We start from the raw sequence: 23402 nt of genomic DNA on the forward strand, positions 1-23402 counted from the left end.
CAGGGGTTGTGGTGGCGGTCGGCACTGTGAGGCGGGGAAGCCGAGGTGGGTGGCATGCCGGCATGGTGCCGGTGGTGACCTAGGACCCGAGTCATGAACTTTAGGCCGCTCTTTTACCGCCAAATTATACGGGAAGGGCTATCTTCCCGTATAGTTGTGAAAATGTGGGGGTATTTTTACGGGACCCTTTTTCTTTTAGTTTACTGGAGTTGTTGGAGAGCTTTTTTTGCATCAACTTTCTACTATAAACAATAAACAATAATTATTTGAGGTTTAGGCGGAGCCTTGCAAGATCAGATGGGCAAGGGAATACTCAGGAGGATACAATATGGCAAGAAGTGTGGAATCTTAAAATCCCTGGGAAGATAAAACATTTTGCTTGGAAGGCACTAAATGGATCACTACCCTGCTATGGAATTCTGGCCAACAGACATATCCCGCTAATCCCACAGTGCCCGTTCTGCTCAGTGGGGTTGGAAGACATCCAGCACTGCCTGTTTACATGCAGGAGAGTGCAAGAAATATGGACATAATTTGAGGGTTCATAACACCATATTGGAGGTAGTTAGGCAGGACCGATCAGGATCAGTCACTATACAGATTCTCACTCGAGTACAGGGCGTATGTGAGGAACAGCCCATGGCCGAATTAATTCTTGTGGTATCCTGGTATCTCTGGTGGCAGAGGCGCCAATATGTGAGAGGAGAAGAGATCCAAGCAGCTGATAAAACGGCCATATCAATCAGAGCTTTAGCTACCAATTTCCTCTGTGCTTACTCAAGCAAACTTGTGGAGAGGAAGCATGATCATATGTGAAAACGCCCGACTAATGATGTAATAAAAGTGAATGTGGACGCAGCTTTCCTTCCTGACACTCTTTCAGGAGCAACAGGAGCTATTGCTCGGGACAGCCGAGGGAACTTCATAGCAGCAGCCACATGGTATCTACCTCAAGTCACTAGTGTGGACACAGCTGAAACCTTGGCGATACGCAATGGTCTATATTTGGCTGGCAGAATCGGATGCAATAAAGTACAAGTGGAGTCTGATAACAGCTTTGGGGTGCAATCCTTGCAGTACCCAGAGTCATATACGGGACCAAATGTAGCAACAATTTTAGAGTGCGGACAACTTGCTCTCAATTTTGCAGATACATCATACTCACACTGCCTTCGTGAAGCAAATGAGGTTGCTCATATCTTAGCTAGCAATTCTTTTAGCAATAGAGTTTCCTCGTTTTGGGAATCTACTATCCCGGACTTTATTTCTCATGCTATTGTAAACGATCTGTCTATCATTTGAGGAATAAAGTCTTGATGTTTCAAAAAAAAGGGAAACGTAAACGTTTTTTTTTTTTGAGAAAAGGGAAACGTAAATGAGCGCGGATTCACAGCTGGCGCTGTCTTAATTTTCTGGGCCGTTGGCAGTGCGGGCGCAGTTCATTTACAGTCTGGGCCGTAGAGTCGATAAGCCCACTGTGCGCTGACGTAGGTTTTCTCTTCCCGCACTCTGCTTTCGATTCCCTCCACCCGCCGCCGCCGGAGACGCCACCCCCTCCGCCGTCGTCGACCTGCCGGAGCCACGGAGAAAACAGGGGGGGGGGGGGGGGGGGGGGGGGGATGTGGTACCTTTGCGTCTTCTACCACAGGCTCCTCGACTACCGGCGGCCGGAGGTGCAGTCGCTCGCCGAGCTCTTCGGCGGCCCCGGCGCCGGGGCCGCTGTAGAGTGGCGTATGCCCGAGAATCACCACGAAGACTCCCCCTTCCACCTCGTCCGCCTCCCCGGCGACGAGCGCGTTGCCGCGCAGATCGCCAACCGCAGTAAGCGAGCTGCCCTCGTCATCGTTTATTGATTTCTGGTACCATGCCTGCAACCTGCATGATATGCGCCACTGCCTAGCTTCTCGCGTTTATCCCGGACACCGCATGTGCCAGGCCTGCTCGTGAAGGGGATCTATGAGCTGTGGGGGCAAGGTGCCACCTACGACGAACTGGAGAAGGCGATACGGGTGTACCCCGACGAAAGGAAGCTGCCGTACCTGACGCCGGAGAGCTCGTTCAAGATTATCGTCGACAGCTTCGGCAAGGCGGTCAGCTTCGAAGAACAGAATGCGATTATAAAGAGGTTCACTTACATCCCATTCGAGGTTACTGCCACAATTTTTCTACCTTGTGCTATTAACTCCGAGGCATTTGTGAATGGCAATTGTTCTTTACTTTGTAAATCGGTGCTGTTCCTCTTGTTTAGGGCCGTGTTAATTTGAAGAAGCCCGATCACAAGTTCTTTGTCTTGGAGACTGATGATTATGGGCCACAAAATGGCCTTCCACCAGTTGCTCAGAAGACGGTATTCTTTGGCCGGCTGGTTGGAGCAGCAGATAGGCATGTAGTGCCGACATATGAGTTGAAGAGCAGGAAGTACATTGGTCCGACTGCAATGGACTGTGAAATGGCGTTTCTCATGGCCAACCAAGGGCTCGCACAGCCTGGGAAACTTGTGTATGACCCTTTTGTTGGCACCGGGAGTATTTTAGTGGCCGCTGCACATTTTGGAGCCATGACTATGGTTTGTTCTTATCGCAGAAATAAACACACCGCTATCCTTTTGTTAGGTAATGTCTCGCTTATTAAGTTCTTTCAGGGTGCAGATATTGATATAAGAGTTGTGCGGGATGGTCGTGGCCCCGATTGCAATATTTGGAGCAACTTTGAGCAGGTAATTTTAGTTCAGAGAAGCTTCTTGCGTGGCTGTCATGAGTATCATCTGAATAATCATTATTAGTATCTTGAAGTAGTGACATCTTATTTAGTCCGTGAGTTGGTGGATACCGATTCTTTCATGTAGTAATGTGTTGACCATGTTATCTTATTCAGTACAAGTTGCCAGAGCCTTTGTGTGTGCTACGAGCAGATAACAACCTGCCACCTTGGCGTCCAGGATTGAAGGAGGTACTATCCTGCATTTTCCGCTGTTTATGCAGTGTTGCAGTTCATCACTGTTACAGCTTTGGAATTGTTCATTAGTGACTTGTTGGAAATGAAGAAAAGTATCAGCAACTACATCCCTTTTGCACAAATTAATGCCACTGAATGTTGTAGTTGTGCTTGAAGTCTTCCATGGACGCACATGACATGATACTCAGTCACAGTCATAGTTGAATGCTTATATGACCTTCATGTGGTTGGTATAGCCATCTTTGAAACAAATTCACCATGAAATGCTTGTTTTTTAGTCCCGTGAGAAAATAATTGATGGTTATTATTTCCTTAATAGTCCTTGAAAGCGGTACTTGGAGCATATAATCTATAAACTACTGCGTGATATATGAACATTTAGACTATTGTGTGGTAGAACAATTGTACTATGTTGCTATAATTAGGAGGTTATCTTGTGTGTAAGCTGCATGCTACCCCTTGGATACAGTCTTATTCTATCATCTTGGTCTGAAGACATGATAAACTACTGCTGTTTTTGTCATCAGATATTTGATGCAATCATCTGCGACCCCCCATATGGTGTCCGAGCTGGTGGGCGAAAGTCCGGTGGTCGGAAGCTCCTAAAAGGCATCATCCCTCCGTACATAGTTCCGGACGACAAGAGAGAGAACCATATTCCATCAACCGCGCCATACAGTCTTGCAGAATGCGTTCATGACCTCCTCCTCCTTGCTGCGAGAATGCTGGTGATTGGTGGCAGGCTGGTCTTCTTCTACCCGGTCTTGCGGGATGATGATGTTGCCGACGCAGCAAAATTTCCGGAGCACCCCTGCTTCAAGCTGGTCTCCTCCTGCGAGCAGATCCTAAGCCTGCGGTACAGCCGGGTTCTGCTGACGATGGTGAAGGTTGAGCCGTACACAGAAGAGGTCGAGAGGGTAGGCGAGGAACGGCACCAGGAGTTCAGGGAGAACCACCAGAAATGGATGGAGGAGGGCAACCTGCACTCTGCTGTGTTCAGCCCGGCTGAGCATGATGGGAAGCCCAAATTCGATAAAGATTCCAAGCCGAAGTACAGGGGAAAGTACGTGTAGTGATGAAAACGTCTCTGGGATGACAGTTTGTTATCTTTTCAGCAAGGGCTGTTGTGTGGCTTGTGCTAGGTTTACAAGCTAGCGCCAGTCAGTGCTAGGAGCTGTTTGATGTACACTAATTTGATATCATGCCAGCTATGCTCATTTTGATGAGGAGCTGTAGTTCATTTTTTCCACTTCTTTTCCTACCTTGCGTTTCCGGCTACTGCTTTAGTTTCCCAATTTTTCCAGCCTAAGGGCAACTCTAATACTCCCCTGTACACTATTGTAAGACGTTTTTGCTTGAACCGCAAAAATGTCTTATATTAGTGTACAGAGGTAGTACATCCCAAGAAAACCCTTTAAATACCAAAAATTGTCGGTACAAGCTAAAGAAAACGAATATTGGTTCAACTAGTTAAGTGCTCGTGTGTTGCACCGAAGGCATACTTATTCTGATGGTTCAATATCAATCGGGTCTAACATATACTCCCTCTGTCCCGTAATATAAGAGCATTTTACTTTAGAATCCACATGCACATTCAGATGGTATTGTCTACTTTCTTTACTGTTAATACCGTTAAAACAAGTTTCCCAAACCAAGCTTGGCACCTCTATCAATGATGCATCCGCTAGCGACTCCGCTAGTAACAAGTTTCCCAAATCAATGTGCTTGGCTTAGTAAAACGTGCCTACAGTTTTTCGTTACATCACATTCCCTCTCTCAGCCCCGGCGCCTCTGTTTATGGTGCTAATATATGACCAAAACCCTTAAAAGGCAAGACGATGTTCTATCTTGCAGTTGGTACTCCCTGCGGGTTTTTTACTCCCCTTATTAGGTTTTGTCTAAAGTCAAACTTTATAAACTTTCAACAAGTTATATTAACATATACACCACCAAATCAATACCATTGGATTCATCATGGAGTATATTTTCACGTCATACAGATTTGTTATTATAAAATGCAACACGCCAGCCCACACGGCGCTCCAAGATGTCAGACAAATTAGCTCAAAGATTATGATAACCGGCAAGAATTCACATACTCAAATATCGGTCTCCCACACACAAAAAAAAAACTTCCCAACACCATTGCTAAAAATGAATCTATTAATCAACATAAGCAAAGATAGAAGAAATAAAATGGTACATGAAAAGATTGATCCAATTCCTTCTCAAAATAAAAGTCATTTCAAGCATATTACTAGAAACCAGCAAGAGGTACATCTTCAACCAAGTATCCACTCCCAAACAAAATCTCTCACTACACAAACCTTGAACTTCTCTCAATCTCTGAACACTACAGATTTCTTTCACCTTTTTAGGGGATAGATAACACAAGGCTAGACCCAACATTTGGGAGGACAAAGGCCCTAATGCAGGGAACCCTTCATTTACGCCTGAGCCTTCGCTTGTACAGCCTGCATCTTCTGTTGCAGCTTGATTATCTGCTTAGCAAAAATACATTAATAAAAAGAAATTGGACAATTATTCCGAGCATTGCAGAGTTAACTGAATACAGTGAATGGCCGTGATGAGGATGACCATTATGGAGGTATAACTTAAGGGCCTCTTTTATTCAAAGCAATCTATTATATTTTGTTTCCTATTTCAAAGCTTATTTGATTTATAGGATTAGAACCCATAAAATCTTAGACTACTTTGTATGCAATTCCAAAGGAATATTTCTGTTGGATCCAACCTCATAGAGATTTTCCTTTGTTTCCGTGACAAATATAGCGCACACCTAATCTTTCAAAAAAAAACTCCTATTTCGTATTCATGTGTTTCCAGTAACCAACGGGCATATATGCTTCAACATGTTATGCCATCTAATTCCTAGATTTTCCATATTCCTGCATTCTTGGATTAAGTGAATAAAAAAGGGCTGAAGTAGTTTGGTTGGATACTGATAATTAGATGTGGGATTTTGGAAAACGAGTTTTCGGAGGATTTTTGGGAAAACCAGTTTTGGTTAGTTCTGGTTAGGCTTTCTGTTAAGGCAAGTATATGCAATTGGATGGGTAAAATAGGAAAACACGATTTGCATTTTCCGGAACTATCGCCTCCACACAACTTTTCTCCATTACCGCTCACATGAATAGGAAGTAGCTGTTCCATCCTACACAGCACCTCATGATCAGAAAAACTCCGACATGTTTGTGTGGTCCTCCTCACACTGCATCAACACCACCTCTTCATCAAGCGCTCTAAGTGCTCTTCCGGCGAGACCACTGTCACATATCTCGGGCACATGATTTCATCCAAGGGTGTGGCTATAGATCAACAAAAGGTTCAGGCTGTAGCTCATTGGCCAGCACCCAAGTCTGTACGGGCAGTGTCTGGCTTCTTAGGATTAGCTGGCTACCATCGTAAATTCAACCGTGACTTTGGCACCATGCCACCATCGCTGCACCCCTCACCAAGCTCCTCCGGAAGGAAGCATTTGTATGGACAACTGAGGCCGCCACAGCCTTTGCTTCCTTGAAGACCACTCTCACCACAGCGCCCGTGCTGCACCTCCCTGATTTCGCCCTTGACTTTGTAGTGGAATGTGATACGTCAGGCAGCGGGTTCAGGGCTATTTTGCATCAAGGTTCAGGGCCTCTAGCAACATGCCAAACTAGCAGCCTATGAGAGGGAGCTCATCGGCCTTGTACATGTTGTGCGGCACTGGCGACCGTACCTATGTGGGTGTGGTACATATAGACCATTACCGTTTGAAATTTTTGCTTGATCAGCGTTTGTCTACGATACCACAGCATCACTGGGCCAGCAAGCTAATTGGGTTTGGTTTCCGACTTGAATTCAAGCCCGGGAACCAGAACCTTGTTGTTTTATGTACAAATTTGATTATTTATCCCGGGAATGGTACTGACAAGCTGCGGATAACAGTCAGGAAAGCTTGACAATTGAAGGAGTGCAAAATTGATGTCACCTTATGTTGCAGAGATTTGGTCATGTGATGGCTACTACCAAATAATCCTAGCTAGCCAGATTAAGTTTAAAAACAGATGATGGGATAAGGAAACAAGGTAGCATGAGCTCACAGTACATATATACAAGTACTACCACATTTTTATCACACCATTTTGTTCTCTCTCATGCACTGAATCCTCTCTCAAGTCTTAATTAGTACTGATGCTGGAATTATTTCAATCCTGTCTTAATTTCTTCTCCACTCAGGACCATAGGTTCTCTGTAGTTTCCCCCTTTATCACATCACCTCATTATCATTTTTCTTGGACAATGTCAGTCATTTTTCAACTTCCATCAGTGTCACTGTATCCAGCTCAACTTACTTTTTTAAAAACTATAATGCACTATACAGACAAAGTTCAGAAAGTGCCACGCATGTTAGCATTGTGCAGCTCTAAAAATTCAAGGACACCATAACTATGTTGTTCAAAAAAATCACAGAGATGACAGAACATATGGTTTACCAAGACAATTAAAGTCGCTCCCGCACTCCAAACAAGTCCAAACAGTTTTCACATACCAAAAATTAATCTAGGTAAGTTCCACATATCATCTTCTAATGGTTTTCCTTATGTGGTCAAGCAGCCCAAAATAAATTGATAAGGAAACAGTAACATACCGATTCCTTCTTGCTATTCTGTTTCTCCTCCAAGTCCTTGAGCGCCCGATCCATTCTCTCTCTGCAAAGAAAGTAATTCCACACCTTCATCACAGCATCAACACAATTCAAAACCGATACAGATCAGCTCATAGCCACTCACAGCTCAGCCGTGATGTACTCGATGCGCTTCTTGATGTTGGCCTTCGCCTCTGCATTGTCCTGCTTGACCAACACTGGCCCAATCAGCTTGTACACGTTTGCCCCTTCATTCAGCAGCTCCAGCTCCTACGCACAAAGCCAAACTAGATCAAACCAGGTACTCACGCAAATCACCAATCAGAACAGAGTTGAACCAAGGAAGCGTGGGTTCATGCCTTGAGGACGAGTTCATTCTCGCCGACCTGGATGGTGAACTGCTTGCGGACCTCGTGGTTCTTGGAGATGTCTGCAAGGGGAGCAGAAGAGATAGAGTTAGGGTTGCGAGCAGGGAGGGACGGGTTCCTCTCCCCCTCTCAAGGGGTTTGCAGGCCGGGAAAGTGCACATGCCTTTCTGGATCTTGCTGAGGGCGTTGGCCTGGGACTCAAGGTCGCTCTGCATTTCACGTACAGCAGCCGGTGCCGTTGCCAACGACGACGCCATGGCTATCGCTGCTTCCTACGCCGCCTCCGGCTTTAAGCGTGGGAGTGCAAATGTAGATGTGGCGTCGTCTTCTCTGTTTCCGGGTTTGGGCTTTCTGTAGCGTCGGCACTACCTGAAACAGCATGGAGAGCGACAAAACTAAATCAAATCTTTGCGTGTGGCTCCGATGGGAATAGCTCGCTCATAGATGACATCCAAACTCTTATCCAACATATTTCATTTGTATTCTCAATTTCTCACCAAACTACACTGCAGCTTAGGAAAAATGTTTGGCACAAAAGACTGGGCGTATGAGATGGTCACAGTTTCTCAGTTTCTCACCAATCTACACCGCCAAAAATACCACAAGGCAATGGGCAGCACATTCCGGACAGCGAGATCAAATAGTTCTCTGGCGCATCTCGAAATAAATAATGAATAAACAAAGGGATCCGGCGCCCAGCTCTACTCTCCAAATGAGAATCCTACGAGCTCCGAGATCCCAAGCATACAGCCAGCGGTGAATGCGCCCGCGAATTTCCGACGCAGTCGCACCGACACAAACGTCCACGGTAACAGCAGACTCCGTAAGAGCCTCGATTTTTCGCAGCACGGACGAAAGAAAAACAAAAATCAATTGAGGCTAGGGTTTACCCAGAAAGACGAAAGTCGCTCCGGGCGGATCTCCGACGGGGGAGAGCAAGCGGAGCAGCAGTCGCGGCCGGTGGTTCAGGACGAGATCGCGGTCTGTAGGGGTAGGGGACGGAGAAGCTCTGGCCGAGGCTGGCGGCAGTGGCGGCGGCCGGCGGCTGAAGTAATCGGGAGCGGCGGTGGGAGGGCCTGTTTGGTTGGTCACCTGGGCTCTATGCGGGGAAAAATATGTGCCTGGTCTGGGCCTGAGAATCGAAATGAAATTGGGCTGGCCTGGGCCTGTTAAAAAAAAAACTAAGGGCATCTTCAGTTTCAAAAAATAAAATAAAAAAACTAAGGGCATGTTCAACATGGATCACCAAATTAATATGAAAAAACATGGATCACCAAATGTCCACAGACACGTCAAATCCAGTTGGATGTCGGCCATCCACCCATGATCATCAAATGCCCGCATATTTGAAACAGATCGAACATGTAATATGAAAGTTCGATACATTACACGCATACAGACAAAATTAACAATTTAACATAAACTTGAATTAAACTAAACTAGGTCAAGTAGCAGACTATGACCTCATAGGCATGGGCAGCAAGGGCGACGGCACCTCTGTCGTTGTCCGCATCTTCGGCGTCGCCGCCACCATCCAAGTCGGTGTCGCGCCAGTGGAAGAAGGCCCGCCAGGCATCGCAACATTCCTCTCGGTTGCCGCGGCGCCATCTCCTCGACTTGGAGGCAAATGACACGCTCAAACACGACCAACCCAACTTGGAAGAGTTGGGTGTTGAGCGGGCGCCTGTGGCGGGCGTCTGACTCCACGGTAGTCTTAGACTGATCGAGGCCCAAGCCCCCGCCAGTGTGGGGTCCACAAGGACCCAGGTCGGCGCTACCTTGGACTTGGAGAACACCGTCGAGCCCTGCTACTAGCGCGCCTCCGCCTCAGAGAGGCATTTCTTGCCCCCTCCTCCCCCCGACGAGGGGTCGTCACATGAGCCGCCTCCGTGGAGGTAGTACTGGACGTGTAGACATGGCTTGGACGACGTGGAAGTCGGCTCCGCCTTCTTCACGGCAACACTCCCATGACAGTAATACTTGACATTTTCTTGACAAAAGGAGGAGCCGACCTCCACGTCGTCCAAGCCATTCTTGGCATTTTCTGTCATGGAAGTAACACTCCATGACAATAATACTGACGAAAACACGTATTGTCATGGATGTGTTGCCCACATACTTCTATGACAAAAAATTATGATTGAAATTGGAATTTCCATTCTGGGCGGTCCGAAAGCTTCCATCCTGGGTGATCCGAAAGCACACTTGGATGACGTTTTTGGGCCTTCCATGACGTAAAAAAAGTGGTAGAAATGAGAGGGAGAAATTTTTGATGATTCCTCGGATGAGTTCGGCCTCGGACGATATATGGTGGGTATCAGGGCCGAGCGAGAGGCAGGGTAGTTTGCGTTATCATGTGGGACTTCACATTAGTGAACCCAATCGATGCTCGTGCACGGTAGTTGGAGGCCCCTAATCGATCGATGCTCGTGTGCGGTAGCATCTGTAGGCCTCAGTTGCATGCACAAGTAGCTATTGTTTGGAGACTTCGCATCACTAGTTAGCATGCACGTGCAACGCACGTCTCAACCAAAGAACACATTATTCATGTGTATTGAATTCTGTAGTGCTGATAATCCCTGCCTCTCTAAAGGTGAAATTCAATACAAACCCCACATTTATCTTCTGAGGATGTATGCGAAGTTGGAGCAGACAAAAAAGAAGTCATAATCCAAGATGAAACCGCAATCGTAAAGTAAAGATTTCAGAAGTATGTCTAATTTATTCTATGAACTTGGAAGGACTTGTAATACATATATGCATTGTCCAAGTGAACATGGCAGAGATGCAAACTGTCAACAAGATATACAAAAAAGAACGCGTCTTGGAACAACTGGATTTGTTCCCTCTTGGATTCAGGCTACATGTTATCTTCAGAATTTGAATTGATGGGCTCGACTACAGCGCCACAGTGGGAGTTACAGCACGCACCACGAGCTTGAAGAGTTCTCCGGTAGCCAGGACCATTATCACCCATTCCGAGTCTCACCTCCAGGAGTGCAACATTCATGAACAAAAAAATGAAGAACGAAAATTTAATAATTTGTGTATGACATGGCATGCAAGCCACACTTTCTCCAGGCTAATCTTAGTCCTGGTAAGATAAGCAATGAAAACTTGTCCTATCAACATCTCAACAATGGAGAAAGGTCTACTATTTCAAAATGGAAAACTGTACAATAAGGAAATTTCCATGATTAGATCTTGTGCTAGGATAGTCATTGTTTCACAAACCTAAAAAGAAAAGAAAAATCACAGAAAAATTTAGGAAGACCAAAGCCACACAACAAGGCCTTCCTAATGAGATGAATATACCATCAGGAAAATAAATCATACCAACAAGGCCTCCTATACAAATCACAAACTTCTATATGCTCCTCTTATCTTCCTCTCGCCTTTCCAATGATTGTTTACACAGTGTACATGCCGAAGACTTCATTTCTCTTATACAGAAGACATCAAGCTCAAAAACGCCATAAACTCATGGTCATATCATCTCTTTGGGAAACAACCAGTCCTAGCACTGCAGCTAGATAACACAAAAGTTGAGCTTGAAACCACAGTAACCCATGCAGCTAACTGCTATTTACTCACATATCACATAAAAGAAAAATAAGCTAACTGCATATTCATATTCAGTTATAAAGTAACAGAAAGCAAACAAAAAAATACCGAAGAAACTATCAGTTCTAGAAAACAATTTTGCTGTCCTCGAAAAATAGAGATTGTGCTTTCAGCTTTGTTATTAATCGGAAACCGCTGTAATATGACTTCCTATTGTGTCCTAAACTTTCAAAGAGCTTAGAAGCCATATACAGTATGCTATAATACCTGGCATGCAGATCAAGGAGGCATTTCATCAAACAAATAAGGGCATCTGAAATTCATGTTCTGCTATGCACCCAATGCACATTAAGCGCAGAGCACAATACAGACTATAGATGACAATAGAGTAAGTAGATGTCAGGGTCGAGAGCATGCACCTCACTAACTCAGGAACCAAAGATCCTAAAGTATGAACATCTCCACCAACAGTCATACACGCATAGGGGACATACCATTTCTAGATCTGCACATTGCCCATCTTGGGAAGAAAGAGTTTCTAGATCTGCACATATGCAGTCCTCGAATCATTGGAACCCCTTGGTAAAAATATAGACATATTCTGCATGAACTAATGTGAGAACTTTCACACAGAGACAAATAGTAACCTGAACTCTTGCCAAATGAGGGTGCACAAAATACAACACTATATTCCCGTATAAGATTGCTCTCTCAGGAATAAAATATAGTTATATATTTCTAATGGAACAAAATACACTTGTCGGCATGAAATAAGAGGCCGTCAAAGCTGCACTGTCTGTTTGAAATAGAAATCAGAAGTGAAGATGTTTAAGATCCATTGACAACATAAGAAATTGGATTATCCACACAAAAAAGGGAAGAAAAAATAAAAAAGAGCAAATGACAACTAAAGGACATACATATGTGTGAACATTTGATGATTCCCGTGTAAGAGGGATGCAATGTGATGAACAAGAGTAAGCTCATCAAGCAATAACTGTCAGTTTGTCACCTTAGCAATTCAATAATAGTAACTATCACTACAATTAACAACAAAGAGTGTATACTCAGCCTTAGAGAAGTAGCATAGTCCAATCTTCTCAACTGATTCTTCTTGCAGGACGGTCCAAATTCCTGTAGCTAAAAAATTACAGGCGGTGTTAGATGGCAGGACTGTATTTGGGCTCAAGATGCTACTATGGTCACCCTCGAGGACATGTAAAAAGGATAGATAAAAAAATTACTAACCATTAATACATTCATTTGTCTCAAGTATACACATGTGATTCATTCAGCACGTTAATCTGATGCATCCAATAATTAGATAATTGCATGTGGACCCCTTTGTGTGTTCATTGTATATACCTTGAGCGTCTCCGAGGATTTGGATGGCACTGCCGGTAGTGTAGTTCCGGCGATTAGCACTGCCGAGCCTTCCGGTGGCGGCACCGATTACCCTTCCGGTTCATGCTATCTTCTGCAAATCGATTGGTTCTACCATACACACTGCATGCACATATAGTATACACAACAATTTCAGATTTAAGCCTGGAAACACACTCTCATACAATTCACTCCCCTATACAGAACAACTTCAGATTTATGCTTGGGAGGCTGGGACCAAGTACGAACCACAAGGTAATGAATGTTCAACTATAGTATTGAGAATAATAATGTAAAAAATATAATTTTATCTTTTAGGCGTATGTCAGAGAGCTCTACATCCAGAGAAGTATCTCACTGATTGTTTTCACCCTTTTATAGGTCACTGTACATCGAAGCAATAAGCATAAGATGGAGATATTCCTGAGCAATTTTCCATATGCTCCAATTTCCTTTGTACTCTTTCTCAGATTGTTTTGAAGAAAAGAGCTGGGAAGCAACCACAGGTCCATCCTCTATTGTAGTAGCTCCTCCATTATTTGTGTTGTAGATTCCTGTGTGGATCCTAACCAGATATGATTGTTCTCCACAAAATTGTTTTGGCTGGGTAACAGAAGAAGAAAAAGAAAGGAGAAGTGCTTGGCTCGGCGGCGGATCTCGGGCTGGTCACGTACTACTGGCTGGGGAGGACCTCCACGCTGTCGAGCTCTTCCTGGGCTGGTGCTTCTGGTTCGCCACGATCGGAGACCCTATATGAAAGCCTGCAGAGCGCGTAAGTGGGGCAAGTGGAGGCGTACCTAGGTCGCCGCCGCGGCGGGCGGAGGAGCAGCCGGAGTGCTGTGCGGCGAGGTCGGGAAGGAGGCGCAACCAGCGAGGATCTGGTCGCGGAGCTCGCCAAGGCACGCGGCGACATCGGTGCGCGGTGGCGGAGAAGACCCAGCCCTCGGGCTCCTTCCAGGACGCCTCGTGCCGCTCCTCCTCGTGCTTGATCCGGATGTAGGACGCCCGCCCCATCTTTTTCCCCGCCATCGCAGACGCCATCTCTCCATTCCTCCGCCGCTTTGCCGCTCCGGTTGCTTCGGGAGGTTGGTTCCTCGCGCCTGGGGTAGCAGAGGAGAGGAGAAGCGGCGGGCGGCGGCGATGGGAACAGGGAGGAGTTCTGTGGCGGCTGGGGGAGAGGGGAGAGCTATGGTTGGAGTTGGAGACGTGATATTTTTTTCGCAACTGAGACGTGATGTTGGTTCGGGGTTACGAGGTCTTGAGCGAATTAGTGGGCATGCGTGGAGACCGTACGTCGGTGGCAGACCGGCAAAACATTTAATCTCGTCCATTCGTTTTGATGGCAGACCACCGAAGTAATACAGACTCTTAGATACAATTAAGTGGGTTAGATCCAAGGGTGCTGGTTAATTTGTGTACACTAAGTTTGGTGGGTGTAGGGTATTTCATGTTTGCTCGCTGTAGCTTGTACGTACTTGACAGTGGTGCTCGATGGTCGGAGAAGTGTATGTGCGAGTAGAAGACCCTGCGATCGTGCACGGTAGCGTAGAAGACCCCCATACTTGGTACACTATTGATTGAGTTGGAGACTTCGCAATATAGAGAATCATATCAATCGATTATCACGAGACTCTCGCTGTAGCTACTGCATACCTTGCGGTGGTGTGCGAAGCCGTATCGGCGAGTAGAGACCTCGCTGCATCATGCGCGGTGGTTGGAGGCCCCGGTACTTGACGGATTGAGTGTTTTCTTTTCCTTTCTACATCGAAGATCGAGTTGAAGAGGTGTGCGCGATAGTTGGATGCTCCTATACATTTACCTAGAATGTAGTTTTTATATTAGTCATATATACGTCGTAGTGAAAATAGTACTGTACTAGCCATAGCCATTTTATGACAAACTTTGAGAGATGTCAAGGCTGAATGGTTATATGGCTTGGATCGGATACGCTCGATGATGTCTGAAATCTATCCAATGATTTTTTTTCTTGAAGAATACTTCCTCCGTCGAGCATCTTCATTAGGCGCATAAAAATTTCGCGCACTAAAATCACTGTAGCATTTTTAGTGCGCCGGGTCAAACATTGATTTAGTAGATGTTAAAAAACGCGCGTCCAAAAAACACGCAGTGTAAATTGTAAAGCGCGCGCAATCCGACGTCCCAAATTTGCAGCTTCTGATAGCGCTTTTTAGCTTGTGCACTATTTTACAGCTTGTGATGGAGCTATCTGGCGCTAAAAAAACCTGAAATTTAATGTGCGGATCAGTTTTTATGTTTTTGTTGGAGACGCCCTACTAGACGGAGGGAGTAAAACTTCACCATCTTCAGGATTCCCGATCTCATCAGACCTTCCAAACAGAAGAAGGGAAAACAGAGGACGAATGCGAGCCTGCTTGCCGCGACCAAAAGCCGAGCGCCACCGCCCGGACTCCTCTGCTGACCCGTTCCCTGCGCATCACTCGGCGACAATCTCGCGGCGAGGAGCGCGTGCGGAAGGCTAGCAAGCGCATGCTGCGGGGGCCTGCGGTGCGCCCGTCGCCCGTTCGATGAAATTCCTCGCCGGGGCGCCTCGCGGCGGTGGCTGCTGGCGCCGAGGATGCTGCTGCGGGTGTACGTGGGCATCCTGGCGCGCGGAGCCAGGCCCGACGCGTACACGTTCCCGCCGTTGCTCAATGCGGCGGGTTGGCGCGCGCCGTGGAGCCGGCTGTCGGCGACGCCGTTCACGTGCACGTGGTGGCTAAGTTTGGGCTAGAGCTCGACGCCCACTTGCCAAAGCCCTCTGGTCCTCACGGTGAGGAGGCTATCCATATGTTTTACAGAATGCTCCAGATGAAGTGACAGTCATGGCTCATCGGTGCATAGTGAAACCAGGTTTGGTCTATTTCCTCCAGTTTACATCTTTCCCACTGCCTAGTTCATATTTGACTTTGTAAGGAACTCAACACACTGTCCTACTTTGAATATAAAACATTTGACCATGCCTGTTCATAATTGCTCAGTAAATCTGTACACTTCCTATGAAACAGCCATCTGTTTATATGCTTTTATTATTACACCATGGTTTCTTTGAACTTATTCAATCCTGTTTGTGCCCCCAGTTGCTAGATAAATACTCCTACATACTTCTATCCGTTTAGAAGACGAAAAGTGCAGGTTTAGATTGATTTTGGCAACCAGGAGCGTCAGCAGCACGTTCAAAACAATAGATTTGCTCACTGGTCTTGAGCTTTGACCCTTTAGCCACTTGTCATATAAACGGTACTGTACAAGACAACCTTGTTTTAGGTGATCCTTATCTCTTTTTGTATGGAGAGATCCTTGAAATTTCATGTTTGCCACACCACTAAGTCAAACATAAGATTTTAATGTCAAATGCACGTTATGTGGGTTCCATTTCCTTCTCTTCCTTTGAATTATTCACCTCAAATCATCTCTTACTTTCAGTTTCAGTTTGATAATGTGCATACAGTTTATTTCATTTTCTTCTCCTTTCCGAACCCTTATTTAACTCTGATGAGCAAGTGGTAGCAAAATGAAAAGGAGAGGATAACATCTGCAGAAGAAGACTGTGTAATCATTATGTTGACTGCCATGAAACCTGCACAACAGCGTAGACAACTGATATCGCTGTCATTTGGACCCTCGCTTAATCTCTAAACAATCACGGCCCCACCAGCGAGCCTAATACAAGCAACGGGTTATTTGTAAAATAAAATTAGTTCCAATGATATATAGGCTCTTTCTAATGACAACAGGTTATTTGTACTATAGGCTCTTTTTACTGAGTACATACTTTTATCTGTTTAGAAGACTTAAGTGCAGGATTAGATTGATTTTGGCAACTAGGAGCATCAACCAGCACGTTTAAAACAATAGATTTGCTCACTAGTCTTGAGTTTGATCCTTCATTTACTTCTCATGTAAACAGTACAAGACAGCCTTATTTTAGGTAACCTTGAACCTCTTTTTAGTATGGAGGGATCCTTGAGATTTCATGTTTGTCACACTGCTAAGTCAAACATAAGTTTCTAAATTCATATGTGCTTTATGTGGGTTTCACTTCCTTATCTTCCTTTGGATTATTCACCTTGAATCATCGCTTGCTTTTAGTCCCAGTTTGATAATGTGCATACATTTTATTTCATTTTTTCTCCTTTCTGAACTCTTATCAACTCTGATGAGTAAGTGGTAGCAAAATGAAAAGGAGAGCATGCCATTCGGAGAAGCAGACCGTGTAATCATTATGAAACTACTGAACTTCTGAATTGTTTTTAATAAATATGGCTGTGTGGATCAGTATGATGCAGAGGCCGGGGATATCCCCTTTCCCAAAAAAATATGAAACCTGCGCAACAGAATAGACAGTGATCCTGATACAGGCTACCGGTTATTTGTAAAAGAAATCCTTTATAACGATAAATATGCTATAGGCTCTTTTACTTTATGTTTACACCAAAAAAGAGAGCTTATTACCATCTGTATCAACCACTGAACCACATGCATTCGTCTTGATTTCCATTTCTTGAATTAATAGCCTTATGTTGTCATTCGAAGAACCTCCCTCATCGAAAGCCCTCCTTGCCTTAATGGCGCAGTCTTTTGCTCTCACCCTCATCTCTTCTGCAGCCGCCCCCTCATCCATCAGGGTGTTCACAGCTTTCTGCACCTCATCTCTTGTAACCATAACCTCCTGGTTTTCACTTCCCCACTGTGTAACTCCTTTCACTCCAACCTCCATCCCGATTTTCAGCACATCCACCAGCAGCTTCTCATTCAAAAACTGCTCCCCAAAGTGTGGCCATGTGATCATGGGCACACCTGCACAGATGCCCTCTATTGTTGAGTTCCACCCGCAGTGCGTCATGAATCCTCCAACGGCTTGGTGCTGCAGGATCATGAGCTGTGGTGCCCAACCCCTTATGACCATGCCTCTATTTTTGACACGCTCCTCGAACTCGTCTGCCAGCCATTCCTCAACTTCTGGAAGCTTAGCTCCTGCTTTGATCACCCAAATAAACGGTTTCCTGGAGGTTTCAAGTCCCAGTCCCAACTCAACAAGCTGTTGAGGTGTAGTGCAAGCGAGGCTGCCAAAGCTGACAAAGACCACTGAGCCTGGCTTCATTGAATCAAGCCATTGCAAGCACTGTGCTTCATCCATTGACGCCTTGTTTCCTCTTGCGGCCATAGTGTTGTTGTCTCGGTGGCAGAGGCACATTGGTCCGACCGCCCAGATCTTCTTCTTTGTCGTCTGCTCAAAGGATTCAATGTACAATGTCTCCAGCTCCTGGAAGCTGTTAATTACCTCACCATCACTTTTCAGCTCCTCTTCAAGGAACTTCTTACGGATTTGCTCCATACCAGGAATACAAAAATTTCCAGGGCATTTAGCCTTTGTCAGCTCTAGTGGCGTAGGGAACCCTGTGATTGTGATGAGCTCATTTTCGTCTTTGACATTTTGAAATACATTGTTGTGATAAGTGATGTACCTGCAAGATGGTTGTAATTGTTTCAAATACGTATAAGAGCAGACTTCTTCGACAAACGTCAACCAGATATAGCTGGCCTAAAAACTTGCTCATGAAAACCTTTGCTGTCTGTGATTCCTTATGCAGTGTAAATTACATATTTCATCACACAAACTAGTACCCAGACCATTCTTTTTCCTTTCAGGTGTAGCCTTTTATATGTTCAATGCTTTCTTCTCTCTGGAGGCAATTTACACTAGTTTTCCGTCCACTGATGAAGTAAAGCACTTAATTGTAGCAGCAATAATATGCATAGTATACAAAATTAGTTACTCACAAGATTTGCCTCTTATTATGATTGTACCTGATGAGGGACGAGAAGCCACAAAAGCCACTAAAGGTCAGCCTCGGGATACCAAGCTCCCTTGCGATGTCACCAGTCCACCAGTGAATCAGGTCAGATATGATGCAGCTCGGAGGCGAGCGCTGCTGCTCATGGAGGTATGCCTTGAGCGGCTCCTGAAGCGCAGCGATGGCATCCATGAAGTTGGAGAGCAGATCCGTGGATTGGATCATGTCCAGGTTCTCGCACCCGTCCGGTAGGCCAAACTTGGCGCTCGGGAAATGGAGCTCCACGAGCCGTACTGCCAGGCCCGCCGCCTCCACATCGGCTGCAAAGCCTGCCAACCTGGAGGCATTCACTGGTGTGGTGATGAAGCTAACCTGCGCGCCGTGCTCTGCCAGCAGGCGTGCCATGTCGGTCATGGGGATTGTGTGCCCCTGCGCCAACATCGGTACCAACACAAAGTGCGCCCTCGCGGAGCCGCTCTGGCCATCGCCGCTGCCGGTGAAGGTCATGGCTGATCGGCTATTGTAGCAGAAGCACTGGTGGTGGAGTCAGTCAAACTGGGAAGACAGTGACACCGGCAAGATAGCACGATGTGTGGGCACAATCTGATGATGGTCGCAATGGCAACTGTAGTGTATACATATAGCACCTAGTGCTATGTCTTCCTAAGGAAAGATGATGAGCTGACGATGCAACAGCGTATCAAATTGGTCACCTCTTGCCAGTGACGCATGCTCTCACGTCAGTCATGGACTCGTGGAGTCAGCCATGTGGATGAATCTTCTTAAGTTCTGAATCATCAGAATCCAGGCCGTCCGATCAAACATCGAGGGCTCAGATTAACCACCGCTACCGTCTGTCATGCTCAAAGAGGAGTCATTTTTACAGGATTTGGATGATCCTCATGTCTGATACTGACTTGTCGTATATGCACACTTACTTAACTCTCAAGGCTGTGGAAGGCCGAGCCAGCCGATATAATATGATAGTGCATTATTTTCCGTGTGGAGATTCGGTCATTCAGTGTACTGTGACAGTGGGTGGAATTTTATTGTCTGTATCCTTTCAGAGTTTTGTTAGTGAGAAGCTAAAAGGATCTCCCAGTGATATGAAAAATATGAGTCCATTTCTGGAGCGACGCAATGCATCCTAATCAACACAGTGGCTTCCTGACGCAAAGAGGTACGACCGAGGCTCCTTGTTTTCATTTTGCTTCATGCACACAGACCTAATAAACTCCATATCTAGAAAGAATTTAATACCCCCTAAAAAAAGGATTTAATACAAGACCGCAGCGATTAGCAATGAAACAAGGTCTGTTATTAGGCCATGTACAGTGCCTGGTGCAATGCAAAAGCGCAGTGTCCGGTGCACGGCGGCGCCCCTCCCTAGTTGCTCGGAGTCATTGTCCTACGTCTCCACGAACCGTGGCTAGTCGTGCAGCGGTAGCAAAATGCAAGGGAGAGCGTAACCATCTAGAATAGCAGACTGTGTAGTTGTTATGTGGACTGCCATGAAAGAGCGTACATAATAGAGAGGATAATTGATATTCCCTTCATTTGGATCATCTATAATCTCTAAATAATCACCTGTGAGCCTGGTACAAAATTCTATATGATGATATATGTACTCTAGGATGTTTCACTTCATGTTTACACCGAAAAAGCGAGCTTAGGTAATCTCTATCAACCACATGCATTCGTCTTGTTTTCCATTTCTTGAATTAACAGCCTTACGTTGTTGTAAGAAGAACCTTCCTCGTCGAAAGCCCTCCTTGCCTTAATGGCGCAGTCTTCTGCTCTCATTCTCAACTCCTCTGTAGCCTCCCCTTCACCCATCAGGGTGTTCACTGCTGTCTCCACAGCATCTCTGGTAACCATAACCTCTTGTTGTTCACTTCCCCACTGTGTAACTCCTTGCACTCCAACCTCTACCCCAAGTTTCAGCACATCCACCACCAGCTTCTCATTCAGAAACTGCTCTGCAAAGTGTGGCCATGTGATCATGGGCACACCTGCACAGATGCCCTCTATTGTTGAGTTCCACCCACAGTGTGTCACAAATCCTCCAATGGCTTGGTGCCACAGGATCATCACCTGTGGCGCCCAGCCCCTTATGATCATGCCTCTGTCTTTGACACGCTCCTCGAACCCATCTGCGAGCCATTCCTCGACTTCTGGAAACTTAGGTCCTGCTTTGATCACCCAAATAAACGGTTTCTTGGAGGCTTCGAGTCCCAGTCCCAGCTCAACAATTTGTTGTGGTGTAGTGCAAGCAAGGCTTCCAAAACTCACAAAGATCACTGAGCCTGGCTTCCTTGAATCAAGCCATTGCAAGCACTGTGCCTCATCCATTGGCGCCTTGTTTCCTCTTGCGGCCGTTGTGTTGCTGTTTCGGTGGCAGAGGCACATTGGCCCGATCGTCCAGACCTTCTTCCTTGCTATCTGCTCATAAGATTCAATGTACAATGTCTCGAGCTCTTTGAAGCTATTAGTGATCTCACCATCACATCTCAGCTCCTCCTCATACATCTTCTCACGGATTTGCTCCATACCCGGAACACAAAGGGTTCCAGGCAACTTAGCCTTCGTCAACTCTAGCAGTGTAGGGAACCCCGGGATCGTGATGAGCTCATTGTCATCTGTGACATGCTCCAATAAATTATTGTGAAAAATGATGTACCTGCAATATGATATTAGTTGTTTAGAATACGTTGAAGTGCAGACATTGTCGACACATCAACCAGCTGCAACTGGCGTAACAATATCTGATGAAAATGCTTATTTTCTATACTTCCTTATGCAGTTTGAATTACATGTTTCATTACGTAAGGTAGTACACACGTTGATTTTATTATCTTGTGTACTCTATTATATATGTATGCTTTCTTCTTTTCTGGAAGGAATTTACTGTAATCTGTCCTCTACTACTGAAGTAAAATACTTAATCATAGCAGCAAAAATATGTCCAGTACTCACAAGGTTTGCCTTTTTATGTTTGTACCTGACAAGGGACGAGAAGCCACAAAAGCCACTGAAGGTGAGCCTCGGGATGCCGAGCTCCCTTGCGATGTCGCCGGTCCACCAGTGCATCATGTCAGATATGATGCAGCTAGGAGGCGAGCGCTGCTGCTCACGGAGGTATGCCATGAGCGGCTCCTGAAGCGCGGCACAGGTCTCCATGAAGTTCAGGAACAAATTCTTTGATTGGATCATGTCGAGGTTCTCACACCCGTCCGGTAGGCCAAACTCCGCTGCCGGGAAGTGGAGCTCCACAAGCTGAACCGCCAGGCCCGCCGCCTTCACGTCAGCGGTGAAGCCCTCCAACCTAGCAGCGTTTACCGGCGTGGTGATGAAGCTGACCTGCGCACCATGCTCTGCCAGCAGGCGTGCCATGTCGGTCATGGGGATGGTATGGCCCTGAGCCATCATCGGTACCAGCACGAAGTGCGCCCTCTCGGAGCCGCTCTCCCCATCGCCGCTTCCTGCAAAGGTCATGGCTGATCGGCTGTGGCAGCAAAAGTGCTAGTGGAGTTTGTCAAGCTGGGAGGGCTTGGAGGCGGTGCAATGGCAACCGTTGTGTGTATATAGCACCTGGTGCTATATCTTCCTAAGTCGAGTTGACGAGCTGACGTTGGAACGGGTGCAGCGTATCAACTTGGTCACCTCTTGCCAGTGACGCATGCTCTAACGTCAGCCATGGACTCATGGAGTCGGCCATGTGGATGAATGAATCTTCTCAAGTTCTGAACCTCCAGGAAGGCGGCGTCCAGGGCTCCAGGCGGTCCGATGGGACATCCGATGGCGCAGATTAATCCCTGGCACCGCTCATGGTCAAAGAAGAGGACGCCATTCGATGCACTGAATTTGGCTGCCCGGATGATGTTCAACTCTGATGCTGACTTGCCGTATATGCATGGTGCTACTCAACTCTCAAGCCTGTGGCCTGTGGAAGGCAGAGTCAGCTGGTTCTGCCAATAATATGACAGGAGTGCATTATTTTCCATGTGGAGATTCAGTGTACTGCGACAGCGGGTGGAATTTTCTTGTCTGTTTTTCGACCATATTAGTCTAGTCAAAGATTACTCGGTATGGTTAGTATCCCCTCAGGCCTTTGGAAGTGAGAAGCTTCTGAAGAGAAAAGCATTCCATCGATTTGGAAAACGCGAGTCCATTTTTGGAGCGACGCGGTGGGGGCAGTGCATCCAATTCAACACTGATATAAACTTTTCTGTCGCAAAGAGGTACGACGGCAACGCCTCCTCCTCCGTTTTGTTTCACTGTCTGTCCTCGCTACTCAGCGCATCATCATGCACACAAAACCAAAGAAACACTATCTGAAAGAGACTCCTAGTTTTAGCACTCCCTCCGTAAAGAAATACTCCCTCCGTCCCAAAATTCTTATCTTAAATTTATCTAGATACGGATGTATCTAATACTAAAATGTGACTTGATACATCCGTATTTAGATAAATCTAAGACAAGAATTTTGAGACGGAGGTAGTATAAGAGGGAGTAACAAATACCCTGCGGCAATTAGCAATGCAACAAGGTCTGTTATTGTCTGATTTTATTGGATAGCATAGAGTGCAGGTCCACTCAATGACTCAAACTCTCTGTTCTGGTGGAGCACGGCACTGCCGCACCGGTGACTGAAGTGAAGCGTGGCAC

The 23402-nt window shown here is 46.0% G+C and overlaps 4 protein-coding genes across 5 annotated transcripts; 1 reads left to right on the plus strand and 3 right to left on the minus strand.

The window, feature by feature from the left end:
* The first annotated feature begins 1480 nt into the window (after positions 1–1480).
* LOC109786617 (uncharacterized) lies at positions 1481–4214 on the plus strand. Its single transcript, XM_020345195.4, has 6 exons — positions 1481–1821; positions 1936–2147; positions 2249–2566; positions 2642–2716; positions 2875–2949; positions 3483–4214. The coding sequence occupies exons 1-6, from the start codon at positions 1620–1622 to the stop codon at positions 4026–4028; spliced, it is 1428 nt and encodes a 475-aa protein (XP_020200784.1). The 5' UTR covers positions 1481–1619; the 3' UTR covers positions 4029–4214.
* Positions 4215–5176: 962 nt separating this feature from the next.
* LOC109786618 (prefoldin subunit 6) lies at positions 5177–9069 on the minus strand. Of its 2 annotated transcripts, none has more exons than XM_020345196.4 (6): positions 8862–9069; positions 8135–8340; positions 7963–8033; positions 7749–7873; positions 7607–7667; positions 5177–5456 (listed from the first exon to the last, which is right to left on the minus strand). In XM_020345196.4, exons 2-6 carry the CDS (start codon positions 8226–8228, stop codon positions 5403–5405), a joined length of 405 nt encoding a protein of 134 aa, XP_020200785.1. In that variant the 5' UTR covers positions 8229–8340; positions 8862–9069; the 3' UTR covers positions 5177–5402. The 2 variants fall into 2 exon arrangements, with proteins under 2 accessions (XP_020200785.1, XP_040259486.1); XM_040403552.3 differs by having other exon boundaries at positions 8135–8336; positions 8862–9035.
* Positions 9070–11013: 1944 nt separating this feature from the next.
* Positions 11014–19880, minus strand: LOC109786619 (UDP-glycosyltransferase 73D1). Its single transcript, XM_020345197.4, has 4 exons — positions 18748–19880; positions 13716–18404; positions 12901–13041; positions 11014–12675 (listed from the first exon to the last, which is right to left on the minus strand). The coding sequence occupies exons 1-2, from the start codon at positions 19239–19241 to the stop codon at positions 17366–17368; spliced, it is 1533 nt and encodes a 510-aa protein (XP_020200786.1). The 5' UTR covers positions 19242–19880; the 3' UTR covers positions 11014–12675; positions 12901–13041; positions 13716–17365.
* A 380-nt stretch (positions 19881–20260) lies between these two features.
* LOC109786620 (UDP-glycosyltransferase 73C1) lies at positions 20261–22953 on the minus strand. The gene is made up of 2 exons (XM_020345198.4): positions 21736–22953; positions 20261–21414 (listed from the first exon to the last, which is right to left on the minus strand). Exons 1-2 carry the CDS (start codon positions 22227–22229, stop codon positions 20418–20420), a joined length of 1491 nt encoding a protein of 496 aa, XP_020200787.1. The 5' UTR covers positions 22230–22953; the 3' UTR covers positions 20261–20417.
* Between the last annotated feature and the right edge of the window lie 449 nt (positions 22954–23402).

The sequence above is a fragment of the Aegilops tauschii genome, chromosome 3, assembly GCF_002575655.3.
Source record: "Aegilops tauschii subsp. strangulata cultivar AL8/78 chromosome 3, Aet v6.0, whole genome shotgun sequence".
NCBI lineage: Eukaryota > Viridiplantae > Streptophyta > Magnoliopsida > Poales > Poaceae > Aegilops > Aegilops tauschii.